This window comes from Clytia hemisphaerica, unplaced genomic scaffold, assembly GCF_902728285.1.
Source record: "Clytia hemisphaerica strain Z4C2 unplaced genomic scaffold, Clytia hemisphaerica genome assembly, whole genome shotgun sequence".
Taxonomy (NCBI): domain Eukaryota; kingdom Metazoa; phylum Cnidaria; class Hydrozoa; order Leptothecata; family Clytiidae; genus Clytia; species Clytia hemisphaerica.
The window spans coordinates 994,123-1,008,875 of record NW_027103595.1 but is presented as its reverse complement, the minus strand read 5'-3'; the positions used below and the strand labels follow the sequence as shown (position 1 = coordinate 1,008,875).

The 14,753-nt window shown below is 35.2% G+C and overlaps 1 protein-coding gene across 1 annotated transcript; it reads left to right on the top strand.

Annotated features, from left to right (window-relative positions):
- Nucleotides 1-862: 862 nt before the first annotated feature.
- LOC136801623 (pancreatic triacylglycerol lipase-like) lies at nt 863-9,132 on the top strand. The gene is made up of 9 exons (XM_067058264.1): nt 863-1,039; nt 2,340-2,579; nt 3,380-3,517; nt 5,095-5,250; nt 5,504-5,707; nt 6,117-6,356; nt 7,093-7,207; nt 7,717-7,869; nt 8,753-9,132. Exons 1-9 carry the CDS (start codon nt 979-981, stop codon nt 8,835-8,837), a joined length of 1,392 nt encoding a protein of 463 aa, XP_066914365.1. The 5' UTR covers nt 863-978; the 3' UTR covers nt 8,838-9,132.
- The last annotated feature ends 5,621 nt before the right edge of the window (nt 9,133-14,753 follow it).

The following is a 14,753-nucleotide window of genomic DNA, read 5'->3' as shown; positions in this document are numbered from 1 at the left end:
AATTTGGGGAAAGAGTAGAAAATTCTAGAATTTCAGTCCCATTTAGGGTCACTTTTTTTCGCAAATTTCGGCAATGTTTTTGAAAAAACGAGTCCCACGTAGGGTCCATTTTTCAAACCTCCGCGGAGCACCCCCGTCGGTCGGCAAGGGTAGTACCCCCGGGGTCTCTCTACAGTAATTACGGTAACCAAAACAACAAAAACTAACAACAGTCTATCTAAGGGTCGGTTTTTTCACAAACTCGAGTCAAAAAAGAAAAGTGAAAAGTCAAGAAAGTAAGAAAATCTTTTGAAAGTACTTGGAGAATAGCAGAATAGATTTTTATAAAAAAGTCAATAATACAACAGAATTACCATGATGTAGATCTTCTATGTTCATTCAATAATAGATAATCACCCAATCAAGAAATCAGGTCATAAAAATTGATATAAATTCTCTTCAGTCTGCTTCAAGGGTCGATACGAAAAACGCAACATGAAAATCTGGCTCTGATTTATCAAATTTAAAAATTCAAAAAATGAAAGTTTGCTCTGTAACGTATTCAACACCATTCGCATGCTCTCGGGTACCTAATTAAAGGGGGAGGGGGGTGGTCTGAGTAAGAATGTCCTGGGTGGAAAACAATTTTAAAGGAGGCTAATACTAGCAGAATTTGGGCAAAAGAGGAAACTTTCAAAAACATTTTACCGAAAATTAATAAGCGGGGTGGGGTGGGGGGGGGGGTGATTGGAATAAGAATGTCCTAGGTGATTTTCGCAAAATTAATTAGCGGGGGGACGGCTATTAGGTTCCCGAGAGTATGCCTATTTACATATATAGAGTGATTTTGAAGTTTAAAAAAATTGTAATATTGTAAAATTGTATTTTTTTAGAATAAGTTTTATTATAGTAGTTTATTCGAATCCAGTTTCTCATCAAAAGAAGCTTACAATCATTTACCGTCATTGAGGATTTGAGAGGAGGTCATTTGAGAGAAAAATGGTTTCGACAATGAATTCAGCAGTACTGTTAATGGTCATTATGCTGTGTTTTGATATTGGTAAGTTTTAGATTTTTTAGCTCGAACTTATTTGCTAACCCCTTTCTCACAGACTCAGTAGATTTTTGGGATTTTTTCAGCCAGTGGGGGTAATAAAATTAACGGACTGAAACTCGATGGGGATTTGAATTCTATTGTTTTCGAGTCAGCAAATTCAATGGGGATGGAAAAAATAGCACAACATTTGCAGCGAGGATTTGTACGGACTAAAACTGGAGGATAATTTTCCACCGGGGACGATATTTTGGACAATTTTCCCAGTGAGAAGGGGGTGTACTGCGTTAGTCTTATCACTAGTTAAGGTTGTTTAACATAGGGAAGGCGTGCAAATCTCTTTTAATTAGATTAATTTTCACGAGATTTAATTTATTTCACAAAGCGAAAAAATCGCGAAAGTCATTAATTCCACGCGATTTCGCGAGTTTTACTTTTGCGAAAAAGACAAAAATCTGCGAAAACGCGAAAAATTAATCCGATCATAGTAAACTAAAATACTAAAAGAATTATATTATTTAGTCTTGCTCCAAATAAGAAACTCACTGTAACTCTAACCCTAATTGACATAAACTTCAGCTCGCGTGAGGCCTCTTCCATTCAAATTTCATCTCAAATTTCAAAAGTTAAATCCAAAAAACAAACATTACAATCGGTAGATTTCTTTCAAGTGTTTCAGCTTAGAGATATTTTCACGTATTACACTTACAGGTCAATATTGAAATACATGATGTCAAGAATATCAGATTTTCAAAACTTTTTTTAATCTGGCGTAGAACTCCCACAATATACCTTCTTAACACTAATAGAGCATTTCCAAACTTAGTGCGAAATATGAAACTAACAATTTAGAAATCAACAATCTCAGATATCGGTAAACTTTTGGTCAAGACATTTTTTTGGCGTGAGGTAACAGTTCTGTATGAAATCTAAGTCCAAGTAAGAAAAAAGAAAAAAGATCCTTAATTCGAACGAGTCTACCGTTAACACTGGAAAATCTCCTGTAAATTTTTCTTACTAAATTTGAGCCTCCATAGCTTGAACACGCAAGGGGAACACAAAATTCCGTGAGTTAAGGACATTTCGAGTTATGGAGTAAGGTTTACGAGGCATTTTTAACTGAAAGGACCAGAAAAATTATCCGAATTATGAAACTTCATCATTGTAGTTCTTTGAAAGAATATCAGGCTTTATGTTTGAGCCAGACTAATTGATTCGTGCCCTTTATAGAAACTGCCGGCGGCTTTGTAGAGGTCTTTCCCTCGACTGCAGCAAGATTATATTTCACTTTTTTCGTTCATTTTAGTTCATTCCAATCAAGTGTGTTACCCACCATACGGCTGTTTCAGTGACGACACCCCTTACGATGAAGCATTGGTACAATTACCATGGGGTCCAAAAGATCTGGAAACTAAATTCTGGTTTTACACACGAAAAGATTTATCCAAACCGACTGGAGAAATTAAAGAGTTTGACGCTCAGGGGGCTTCGAAAGTCGGATTTGATCCTCATAAGACAACCGTATTTTTGACACATGGTTACATAGGTATGACAAATTTTCATGATGATAAAAAAAGTTTAAAAAGCTAGATTTTGTTCAGTTTCAGCCCCTTTGGAAAATTGTCTTTCATTTCATCCCCTTTTTAAATTTATAGTAAATAGTAAAAAAATTGCATTCCAAAATCATCCCCACTGGATTTTGTTAGCTTGGAAGAATAAAATTTCCTCTTTGGGATTTCAATAGAAATATTTATCCCTGCAGTGGAAAAAAACTAAGAAAAAATATCTAACCCCAAGCCAAACAGTGAATCTAACAATCCACCAAAAGTTTTTAGTTTGAACAACAATTTATTCCGGAAAATTCCCGCCCAGGGGGCAGTGGGTTTACCAACTAACCCCAAGCCAAACAGTGAATCTGACAATCCAACAAAAGTTTTTAGTTTGAACAACAATTTATTCCTGAAAATTTCCGCCCAGGGGGCAGTGGGTTTACCAACTGACGGTATGCGCGGCGAAAAAATTGGCTTTTAGAATCTTACCCTTGCAGTGCAGAAAAAAATCGGTGAAATTCATACCCTTACAGTGCATTTTTTCAAATTCTTATAGAGCAAAAAAATCAAGATTTTCGAGCAAAAATTTGCAATTTATTTTTCCTAGATTTGCTGAAATTTCCAACCATACAGTGTATTTATCAACAGTTCACCCTTACAATGCATTTCTGATATTTTGAAAAACATACCCTTAACCGCCGCACATACCCGTCGGTCAATTTACCTGACTGCCCCGCCCCCCGGAATTCCCGCCGCGGGAAATCTAACATATCACTTTCCAATCTTTAATTCACAGAGAACAGTAGAAGATGGTGGGTCAAAATGTTTATCAATGAATTATTGAATTATGAAAACATGAATCTAATTTTCGTGGAGTGGCATGTGGGTTCCGCTTTCCCGTATCATCAAGCTGTCGGTAACACGAGAATGGTCGGTAAGTTAACGACAAAATTATTTTAATTGGATTAATTTTCCCGAGCTTTGATTTCGCGTTTTCGCGAGTTTTGCCAATTTCGCGAAATCACGTGAGATCGCTGACTCGCTAAATTAAATCCGCGCAAACTTTTCGACAATTTTGTAATGAGATTTTTGGTGTAAAATACACTGTAAATATGCTACTTTTGACGTTTAAAGGGCCACTTTTAACAAATTTTTGCCTGATTTCACGGAATTAAATCTACGCGAAATTTTTCAAAAGGCTTATCCGATTAAAGTATTCGTCATTAAAGCGTGGTTTCCAACAGTTATCACACTGTGTGATAGGGCTTAGCAGTGGAAACTGCACTGCGATAATGAGGATTTCATAAACTCACAAAATGATGCGCGATAGCCGCCACTATCTCACAGTGTGGTGGACAAAACTAATCACCAAAAAGAGGTAGTTAATATATTGCAAAAGATTCCATCTCATACCGTAATTTTTCTTATTTAACGCGTGGCAATAAATAATTATTTTGGAACAATTAGAGAATAATTAAATACGATATCCGAGCGTGCTGAGTACGCATTAATAATTAGGGGAAATTAAATTGGAGGCGCTAAATTGGTGGTAGATATCAGGTAGAAATCTGTATTTAGTCATGATTGTACAGTATATATTACATAGTAGAGGGCATTTTGTAAAATCGCTCGAATGTTTTGATATGACGGTCTCAGGCAAAAATCATAGGGTTAAAAATTAATGAAAATTTTAGCTCGAGAAAACGGAGACCTGTTGTATATTTTTGGAAAGCTCTCAAAAAATTAAGATTAGAGATGTATTGCAAGTATAGGTTATTTCAGTACCTAACTCGAGATATTGAGCTTCAAAAAGCGCAAAAACTGGACAAAATAGCTGTTTCTGGCTGAAAACACGGTTTTCAAGGGTTAATATCTCGAGTTAGGTACAGAAATCACCTATACTTGCAATATATCTCTAATCTTAATTTTTTGAGAGCTTTCCAAAAATATACAACAAGTCTCCGTTTTCTCGAGCTAAAATTTTCATTAATTTTTAACCCTATGATTTTTGCCTGAGACCGTCATATTTGTCCAAAAATCACACCAAAGTGTCCGAAAAAAAATTGGAAACATTGTAATTTCGATTCCCCTACCCCTTAGCTTTCCAAAAATGTAGAACAAGTGCTTCTAACAAAACATTCGAGCGATTACAAAAAATCGAGCAAAATTCCCCCTACTATAGTATGTGTCATATATTGTATTGTATTTTTGTCTAAGTTTTCATTTCCAAGGCTTGACCACGCGTAATTAGAGTAAAATTAATTACTTGGAATTTCGGCTACGCGTTAATAATTAAAGTAAAATTAATTACGACTTTTCGCCAAAAACAGGGTACGCGTTAAATTAGAAAAATTACTAGTGCGATAGAGGTGACTTTTCTCCCCTTTTTCGACACCGCGCACCACAAATTTTTTTGAGAAATTCGTTTGTTTATTCTCACAGAGGCGCGCCTATTTTCTATATCATTCTTTTCATATCATAACAAATACCTTTCAATCTATCTTTGTCCAGGAGCACAAGTTGCACATATGATTGAGCTTATCAAGAACGATACCGGGATAAACTGGGATAAACTTCGGTTAATCGGATTCTCACTTGGAGCGCACGTTATGGGATACGCTGGCCGTAACTTGAGAAGAAAAGGAATGCTCTTACGTCGAATCTCAGGTAATATTTTGGTTGGAATTTTGTATTTTTTGAGCTTGCTTTCGTGCTGAAATCAAAAATTTTTCAAAGCCAATATTGATAAAATTAAGACTGGTTCAATGAGAACTGGCAAGGACCTATTTTGGCAAGAACATAAAAATGTGCATTTCAGGTTAAGATTAAGGGTTCTTTTTGAAATCATAAGATTAACTAGCTTTTAAAGCATTTATTGGGCCTGTTCAGTCTTTTAAACTATTTACATAAAAATTCCTAGCTCTGGACCCTGCATCTCCTTATTTCGAAAACAAACACCCGGACCGACGTATCGATCCTACCGACGCCGAATTTGTTGACGTAATACATACAGACGCAAAGACGTTAGTCGTTAACGGTTTCGGTACAACGCAAGAGATGGGACATATTGATTTCTTCCCTAACGGAGGATTTGATCAAGTTGGTTGTGGCAATTTGGACGTTAGTAAGTAAAAGCATAAAGTTTTGAAAATTCAACTTGCTTACTTAAAATATTATTTGGGGATTCCCCAAAAATTTAGTTTTCCTTTAAACCCTTATTATTATTTACCCCAAGCTTTTTTGATTTTTGTAGCTCCGTTGGAGTATATCTGAACCAATATTTATGACCATAGATAGCCCTTCTAGAACAAATATAATTCTACCCTCCCCCTGGGGCTAATAGGGTTAACCTGTTTGCTACAAATTATCTGTCCGTTAGAGAAAATGTAAAGCTATTGAAAGTTATCAAAAATATTCACTTTAGTAAGAAATTGTAATGGAGAAATTCTTTTTAAAATTAATTTCATTAAATTAATTCTTAAAGAATTTTTAGGTTGATTTCTTGAGGTTACTTTTACTCTACTTTATTATAGGTGTAGTTCAATATTTAGCCTGTAGTCATTACAGAGTATTACGTTACTACATGGAATCAATCAATAGCCCGTGTCCGTATTACGGTTATCCTTGTCAAAGTTATGAAGACTTCAAGAATGGTCATTGTACACATTGTCCGGACGGAGGGTGTCCGAGAATGGGATATCACGTGAGCCGTCCGAAAAAAGATCTCAAAATGAAATATTATACATTGACCAATGAAAATTATCCTTTTTGTGGTAAGTGAGTGTGTTTAGAAGATTCCCTGTTTTTTATAAGAACACGAGGCTCGATTTTGCTAGAACCTTACAAAAAGCAGACCTTTTCATAAATTATTTTAGTGCGGCGAGTGCCTCGTTTCGAAACCATCACTAAGGCGATTAAATGCCTTGAGTCTTCAAGTGTTACTTTTAGAAATGGAGTAAAATCTTATGAACTTGTCTAGGAATCAATTACCATAGCAATATTTTGAAAACGAGGTTTATTTCGAATTTATGAAAAGCTCTATTAAGAACAACTAAAAGCTGAATAAATGACTAATAGGATGATTATTTTATGTCCGTCTTTTTTTAAGCTTTTACTGGCGCTACTTTTAAAAAACGCCAATACCCTGTCTTTAAAAAACTTTCTGTGGTACCTCTTATGCCCAATCCAACTGAAAAAACTAGAAAAAATTCATTAGCCAAGGAAACTCACATGGAACAAATTTTATATTGAAATTTAAAGGGGCTCCAAAAATCGCCACTCCTAAAATATTGTAATACCATTTCTCTTACCAGGATAAATCTCGAACAAAGCTTTTTTTGTTGACTTTTTTATGACTCTAATAGCACTCACGATTGTACCAACATCCATCAGTAAAATAAAAAAGTGATGCAAGTGGTACTGGGTACGAGATTGGGTCAAATTAATACTGTGTTTTTACTATCAGTGAATACAAGCATTGTATGATGGTTTTATTATCTCATTTTTTAGCCTATCACTACAGTATTGAATTTTACACTGGTCAAGGGTTCTTAAACGATTTGGATGGTACTGTCACTGTTGAACTAACTGGCTCAAAACAAACTGTCTCAGTGACACTCAAAGGGTAAGTATCTAATACCGTTTTACTTCGAATAAACGTCCCCTTCTTTTATACGTCCCCTCGAATAAAATCCAAAATTTCCAAATCCAAAATTGCTGAGTAACGTTAGAGGTAATACCTTTATACCCGGGGGGGGGGGCACTTCAGGTAAGTGACCTACCGGATGTGCGGCCCTTAAGGGTATGTTTTTGGACTTTGGAAAGTGCACTGTAAGGGTTGATTTGTGAGCAAGTGGGAAAAAGTGCACTGTAAGGGTGTAAAATTTGATACCAAATTGAGTTATACTGAGTTATAATAACACTACAAGGGGGTCTTCAAAGTGAATCTTTGGTATCTGACTTCACGAGTGTATTTTTTATAAGTGTATCTTTTTTTTTGGAAATTAGGCTCGGCAAAGTATGCGATAAGATTATTTTATAGCCAAAGAGTCATAATCAAATATTTTTGATTTTTCGTTATAAATGATAATACATAAATTTGATGATCTATAAATTTTGGTATTTCTCTTATAGGAAATATTACAGAGCAGGAGGAGTCGTGAGGGATATCTTTGCGTTACAACAAGATATTGGAGATCTGAAGAAAATCCGCATCTCACATGACCGTATTTTGGATATCTGGTATTTGAAAGGAGTTGTTGTTCGCCTCATGTCCACTGAAAAAACGTAAATAAACTTTATTATTTTCCATTCACTTTTAACTGGGCTTTTGCTTGAACTGTTTTTGAGACAATTTCTGAATTTTTTTTATGAAAATTAACTCATTAAATTACTTTAATATCAGAAATTTTCGCGGCCAGAAAATTTCGCGATCCAGGTCATTTTGTGTATTTAATTTTCGCGAGACCAGACTTCCATCGATTAAAACACATACATAGAAAAACCCGAAATAACTTACCCCCAAGACTCAACCAATCCCAGCTCCACCCCAGCTCCACCACAGCGCTCCACCCGCTTTTTGATTTCTCAATTTTGTTTTCTTTGAATTCCCTATGCTAAGTAATTTCTAAAAACTTTTTGAAATCGTCGAAAAAGTTCCTTCCTTATTTTACTTTTACACAAGACTTTTGCTGACGAATTTTTAGCAAACTCGAAGCCAGTCCCTTAGTTCGACTTTTTTATAATCCTGATAGCGCTCACTCACTCATCCGTTAGTAAATCAAAAAGGTCGCGCTGTAAGGGTACGAATTTAACTACTCTTTTGCTGCACTGTAAGGTTGCAGTTCTAAAAGCAAATTTTTTTCTCCGCACATACCGTCAGTATGTAAGCCCACTGCCCCCCGGTTCTGTGACACGAGGATGCGAGATTGAATTCATGGCCCCCGGCGTGCGAATCGAATTGAGGGGGCCAAAAAATATGTCGCCCACCATGGTTGGGCGACGAAGAACATTTTCGACTTTTTACCCTCATTTCACCCCTCTAAACGGTATATATAAGATTTTTTAAAGTAAAAAAAAAATTACTTTGCAAATTATTCCGGTGACGGGGGCCATGGAATTCTTAGGTTTTTGGCAAAACTATTTTAATCGCACTGATTTCTTCTTTCAGATACATCGGTTGTTACAACAAATGGTTGAATACAAGTCAAAATCAAGTGACCTTAATTGAAGGTGGTGAAGTTGATCAATGCTAAGAGATGAAGAATTTAAAATTTCTCATTTTAAAATACCTTTCAACGGATTCGTGCTCCTAATTACATGTGGTTTTGTAGAGGACTACGATTCAGTTACGCTTCGCCTTATTCCCAACACTTAGGCATAGTTTTTTTATTTTGAACTGTAAATAGATTATCATTTAAAAGGTTTTTCAGGCGCTATAGGGATTGAACGGGCACCGGGAAATAGCCATTTTAATTTTCTTCAAGCTTTTTATCTTGCATTCAAACAGATTTTGATACCTACTCCAATAAGAACTTTTAACCTGATTTTTTACATTTTATCTTTAACCTAAAATTGGTTAACTCCTTGCAAGGAAATTACACTTGATAATTATGGGTAATCAGAAGGTATATTAGTACAAATAATGGAGAAAACATACTCCACATTGCCCGATGATGGGAAAAGAATCTCTCGAAACGTAGCCAAACGTAAATCTCGTGATCCAAGCCACGATAAACTTCCAATATGAATATCACTGGGTTGATAAACGCAAACTTATTTAGATTAACTCCTTGTTTGTTTAAGTAAACCAAAGGAACTAATGTTTACGGGAAATGATTTTCGCTTTATTCGCGGTTTATTTTTTGGCAAAACCGTCAAAATTAAAACCCACTAATTACCAATCTGGCCATTCTTCATGAAAAAAAATTGAACAATCCCTAGGAAAATGAAAGAAGTGTGTCCAAATTATGGCAAAACCGTAAAAATTAATTCCCGCAAAATGCGACTTTTTGGAATTTCTTTTAGACCGCGAAAATTAGTTCCCGCTAAATTCAGAAAAGCTCCCTTCCCTTTGAGGTAGAAGGCATCCCAAGAATGTAAATAACAAAATTTTGGTATATTCTGATTTGTTTTTATTGAAATTATATAAATTGTAAATAGTTTTTGATTTTTGCCCCCGCAACGAGCGTAGCGAGTGAGGAGGCCTTCATAGCTTCACGCAAGGATATTGGACAGGAATCTCGAATTTTTGCGCGCGCGTTTGTTCGTATTGTATGTTCCGGCCAATTAAGTGTTCCGCAAAAATATGGCGGTAAATTATACATTACGTTATATGCTATTACCATTATTATATATTGCATTTCATTAGTTTTGATTTAGGATTGAAAAGCTGAAGCGAGTGTTATAAATGCAAATTATAGAAAAAGTATATAATTACACCATAACAAGGATTACAATATTACTTTTGCAAATCAAAACAAACAAAATGGCAGACTGGTTATGATGATGAGCTGATTCGATTCATTGAATGGAAAAAGTGTTTTGTATGTCTAATTTTGTTTCTTGTCTTTAAAACTGAATAAATACTGTAATTTAGTCAGAAGTTCATTTCAGCAATGATTTCAATTCTTTTTCGGGAATCTTTAAAGAAATTTGCTCAAGTTTTCAAATGTACATTTTGTTGATATTTTTGTTCAAACTTATCAAACTGTAATTTATATTGTCTGTTATTTTATTAATAACTACCTTTATTGTTTATAGAGCTTCTTAAGCTTTAAAGACCATTATATGGTCGTAACTCGGGAATATCTTTCTTAACTCGGTAAAACAAGATACCGGCAAAGTACAAAAAAGTAGAATGTAGCATATGAATCCAAAAATAATTGAATGTGAATCGATGTAAACAAACTTTTTTTTTGGTCTTCAAAATAGATTTACCTCACTTAGAGTGTTTTCACTGTTTGTTCAGTGTGGTAAATCTATTTGGAAAACCTGAAAAAAGTTTGTATAGGCGCATACATTCAACTTTTTCAGTTGTGATAGCCTACGTAATAACTTGCGCTCCAGTAGTTTGGTGAAATAGCTCCAATTCTGGCTTTCCAAGTTAGGAGGGACCTTCCCGAAGGCATTTAACGGTGGTTAGACTAGGCACACAGACAGTCATACAGAAACACCATAAAGTGAAAGTATATAGCTATAGACTCAAAAAGTCTAGCTTCCTGAAGGCACGTCTCTTCATTGTCTGCGCTGCGATCATCTTAATGGATTCAATCAGCTTTTAGTTTGGAGAAAAGATTGCATCATGAAAAAGTACTATGCACTTTAAAAAAAATTAGGCGCATTTCAACTTTTCTCGACTGTACGTCTGAATGGACCACAATGGCATATCTTTATTTTTCTTTTGACTAACAACATAAAAGATTTTGCTTGAGAAGTACAATCAAAGCGTAGGCGAGTGGAGTCCGGGCCTTAGCTAGGATTGGTTTCTATTTCGCCCTATTTAAGATGGCGCAGAACTTTTTGATAAATTTTATCCGCAGTATCCTCTTGACTATTGTTTATTAGGCAAAGTAGCAATAGAGAATCAATCAATCAATCAATCAGTAATTAAATCAATCAATAATCAAATCAATTAATTATTCCTGATTATTTTTTATGTTTCAATCTTTAAAGCATTAAAAGCTTTATCTCGTCAACCTGTTCCGACAAGCTCGTTTCTTGAACCCGTCTTACATTTAAAATCTATTCCATGTAAATTGGAAGTTTGTTTTGCTACCATGTACAAACCACTCTCAAGGAAGATACTCTCGGGTATCTAATAAACGTACATGTACGTTTATTAATTTTAACAAAAATTTTCCTCAATTTCAAGTGCCTACTTTTGTTTCTAATGATAAATATCCATCTTTGACTTTTGAGGTTTGTTCTACTCGTCAAAAGAAAGCAAATTACCCAATATTTACCCCCTAACCTCATTAAAAAGATCCTTCAATTAGGTTTGCATGCCTCCATTTTCGACCCTGTACGTTTATTCGCTACTGTACGTTTATTAGGTACTCGAGTAGTCTAATTACTCTGATATGGTTTCCACATGATAGCAAAAATGAATGCCAATTTAAGTGGAATAAACTTTAGCTTGCAAAACATAAGAGTCATTTCTTTTTAATTAGATTTTTTCATGTCTTCGTCGAAACCTTAATTATAACTAGGCCATCGTTTTTATTTATTTAGATGGAGTGTTATTGTTATTATTTTCAGGAAAAAAGAAAATCTTTTATTTCTTCGTTTAACCAAACGTGTAGTTACTTACTATTTTTTTGTCCCCATGCATTTCTTATAATCTTGCAATTGACATTGTTATGATTATACAATTTATTATAGAATTCTTTAAATATTATATTGCTGCGGTGGCATGTTAGTGTAAGCTATGTACTAGTATAATTATTAGATAAAATAAACACAACTTTTATACGAATCGGTAAATTTTTTTTAGGCTCGGGTGTTCTTACTTTTTTGGTATTTTGAGAATTTGAGCAAATTCTAGGATTTATACCCCAGTTTTATTACTTACGCCTTTTATTTACTTAAATTTTTTTCTCCCAGAAATCAGCTTTAATGCGCAACAGTTGTTAACTTGTTAATTTCGCTTAGCGAAAGTATTACGATAGCCTTTCTGCGGCGGCGGGGGAGAATTTTTTTGGGGCGAAGATTATGGCGTGGGCGTTTGGCTGCGGGCGTACTACGGCAAATATTCTAAAGGTGGACTCACTCACAAAGATAAAAAGTGATAAAAAACAGGGCTTTTCTTAATAAATAAAATACGCTAAAGGTAAGAAGTGTAACCAAGCCTTTGCAAACATTCATCGTGAGAACTTTTTAATGGCTGCTTTTGAAACTTGCTGCTGCTGTATCCTGTATACTGTAAATTTTTATCATATTTTCTGGTCTTTTGTAGAGTGTTTAAAGAGGTTTAATATTTGATTACTACTAAGTACTTTATGTTTGTGTAGTTAGTGAATGCACCAATAAATTGATCAGTAAATAGTACAAAAAGAGTTAATTTTCCACAACAAACAACAACATTATTAACCCTCTCTTCTCTTCTTCTTCATCAAAACTACAAACCGCACAGGTATGATCTTTTTTTTCTTTTTTCACCAGATAGTTATGTGTTAATAGTGAAACCAGTTGTGACAAACAGTCAGTTTTAGCAAGTACAGTGAAGTCGGGTAACTTGCATCAGTGGAGGGTAACTTGCACAGCCATCAAATGACTGACCAATCAAAGCAGCAAAATTTCAAAACAAATGAACTACGCAGCTCCGCTTGCAGCTCTAGCCTACACGTTTTTTTTTTTTATAAGAACGTCAAAAATTTTCGAAGCATTCGGATGTTCTTAGTTTTTTGGATTTGAAGCCTAAAAATGTTCTTAAAATGTTCTTATTTTCAGCATTTTTTGAGCATTTTGATGTAATTTCTTAAGAAAATGCATGTTTTTAAGTCTCCAAAGCCTTAAAATGTTCTTAGAATGTTCTTAAACTTTTGGGCCTCGAAGCCTTATGTTCTTATATAGTTTGTTCTTATAAAAAAAAAACGTGTACCATTTTTGTTTTGATTTAACTTTGTATTTTAATGACCAAATGGGTAATTCATTTGAGGGCTTATGCAAATTTACCCGATCTCACGGTATTTCTTAGAAATCATGTCAATTGAAATTCAGCAATCATTTTTGTATATTCGAAATGACCCTGCCTACGACACTGCCGTACATTGTCATTGTACAGTAATTTGCGGTGGGTAAGGTAGGGGGTACAGATAATACAGCAGATTTCAAATTAACCTATTTTCACCGCCGTACAAAGGACATTTAGATCCAGCCCCACGGTACACCACTGTACAATGTATATACAGCGGTCCCTCATTAATGATGACAGTTTTTTATTCGATGAAGTTTGATTGGTGATCGATAAGTTTGGTTAGTAAAAGTCAGTAGCGGCCTGGCTTAATCTTTTTGGTGGTGCAAATTATGAAATTGACGCCCCTGGTACTTTTGTCCTTAATTGCGCCCTCCACCATTAAGTGAAAATACTAAACTGTAAGAGCAGTGACTGGTTGAAAGTAACGCCCGGAATCTCTGAGTTAACATACTTTTATTTATACGAAGGTGGTGGTTATGATAACTTGATATCTATTTCCTTGTTATTTCCTTGTCTTACTTTACTTCCATTAAAGATCAATGACTGAAAGAGGCCCCAAAAATTCTAAAGTTGGCAGGAATAAGGGTTCTTTGTAATTGTGGCGCCGCAGGCAAAAAAATTTGGTGTAAGAAAGGTCAAACAGCTTAAAAAATATTCTAAAAAAGAGAAGGTTAGTCCGCATAAGACCACAAAAACCACAGCGAGCAGTTCCGATCAATCTCTAACCCCACAATCTGATCATCCTCTCTAACCCCTGGTGGATACACAACACTTCTCTTGCTTTGATTTTTCGCAATTCAATGTTGATAGTAGTTTTGAAAAAATTCGTAAAATAAAACGAAGCGCCGCAGGCGAAAAAAAATTTACATTGCACTTATAGAAGGCGCTAAAAACGTGTCAAAGGGCGCCAAATCGCCCAACCAAACATCAAAAAAAAATTTGGCGCCCCCTTGAAAAACTTTTTTGGCGCCCCTCCCAGGTCTTTCTGGGTGGTGCACTGCACACCCTGCACCCCCTGCCAGGCCGCCACTGGTAAAAGTTACAGCTTTTCCTCCCCGATGGGATGATAGATATTGGCTCGCTCTTTAAGTTTTAACGTGGGCGTCTGCTAATAAGCCGTTGCAATGTAAAAAGGATGGGCAATAAGGTAATAAATCAAAGGGGGGGGTGTGCATAGCACTACTTCGTCACATATCCTTACTTCGTCTCCTGTTGTTATTTTATTTTCTACGTCATAATTTATGCTTAAAAATTAAACAGCTGAATATACATGGTTTCTACTAGATTATTGTTAATCATTTAAACATGACGTAACATATGCTATTATGCAAGCTAAGAAGTTGATTGACAGATATATTTTTCTAGAATACATAAAATAATTACCGTTAGGTGTGGAAATGATGGGCGCAGAGGTAAATAAAGAACATATTTTGACATTATACATTTCTTTAACCATGAACATATAAACGACTGC

Coding starts and splice junctions, on each gene's coding strand:
- LOC136801623 (XM_067058264.1), top strand. CDS start 979: ATGGTTTCGACAATGAATTCAGCAGTACTGTTAATGGTCATTATGCTG. Junction 5,251..5,503: donor GCTCTTACGTCGAATCTCAG/GTAATATTTTGG, acceptor AAAAATTCCTAG/CTCTGGACCCTGCATCTCCT. Junction 7,870..8,752: donor CTCATGTCCACTGAAAAAAC/GTAAATAAACTT, acceptor TTCTTCTTTCAG/ATACATCGGTTGTTACAACA.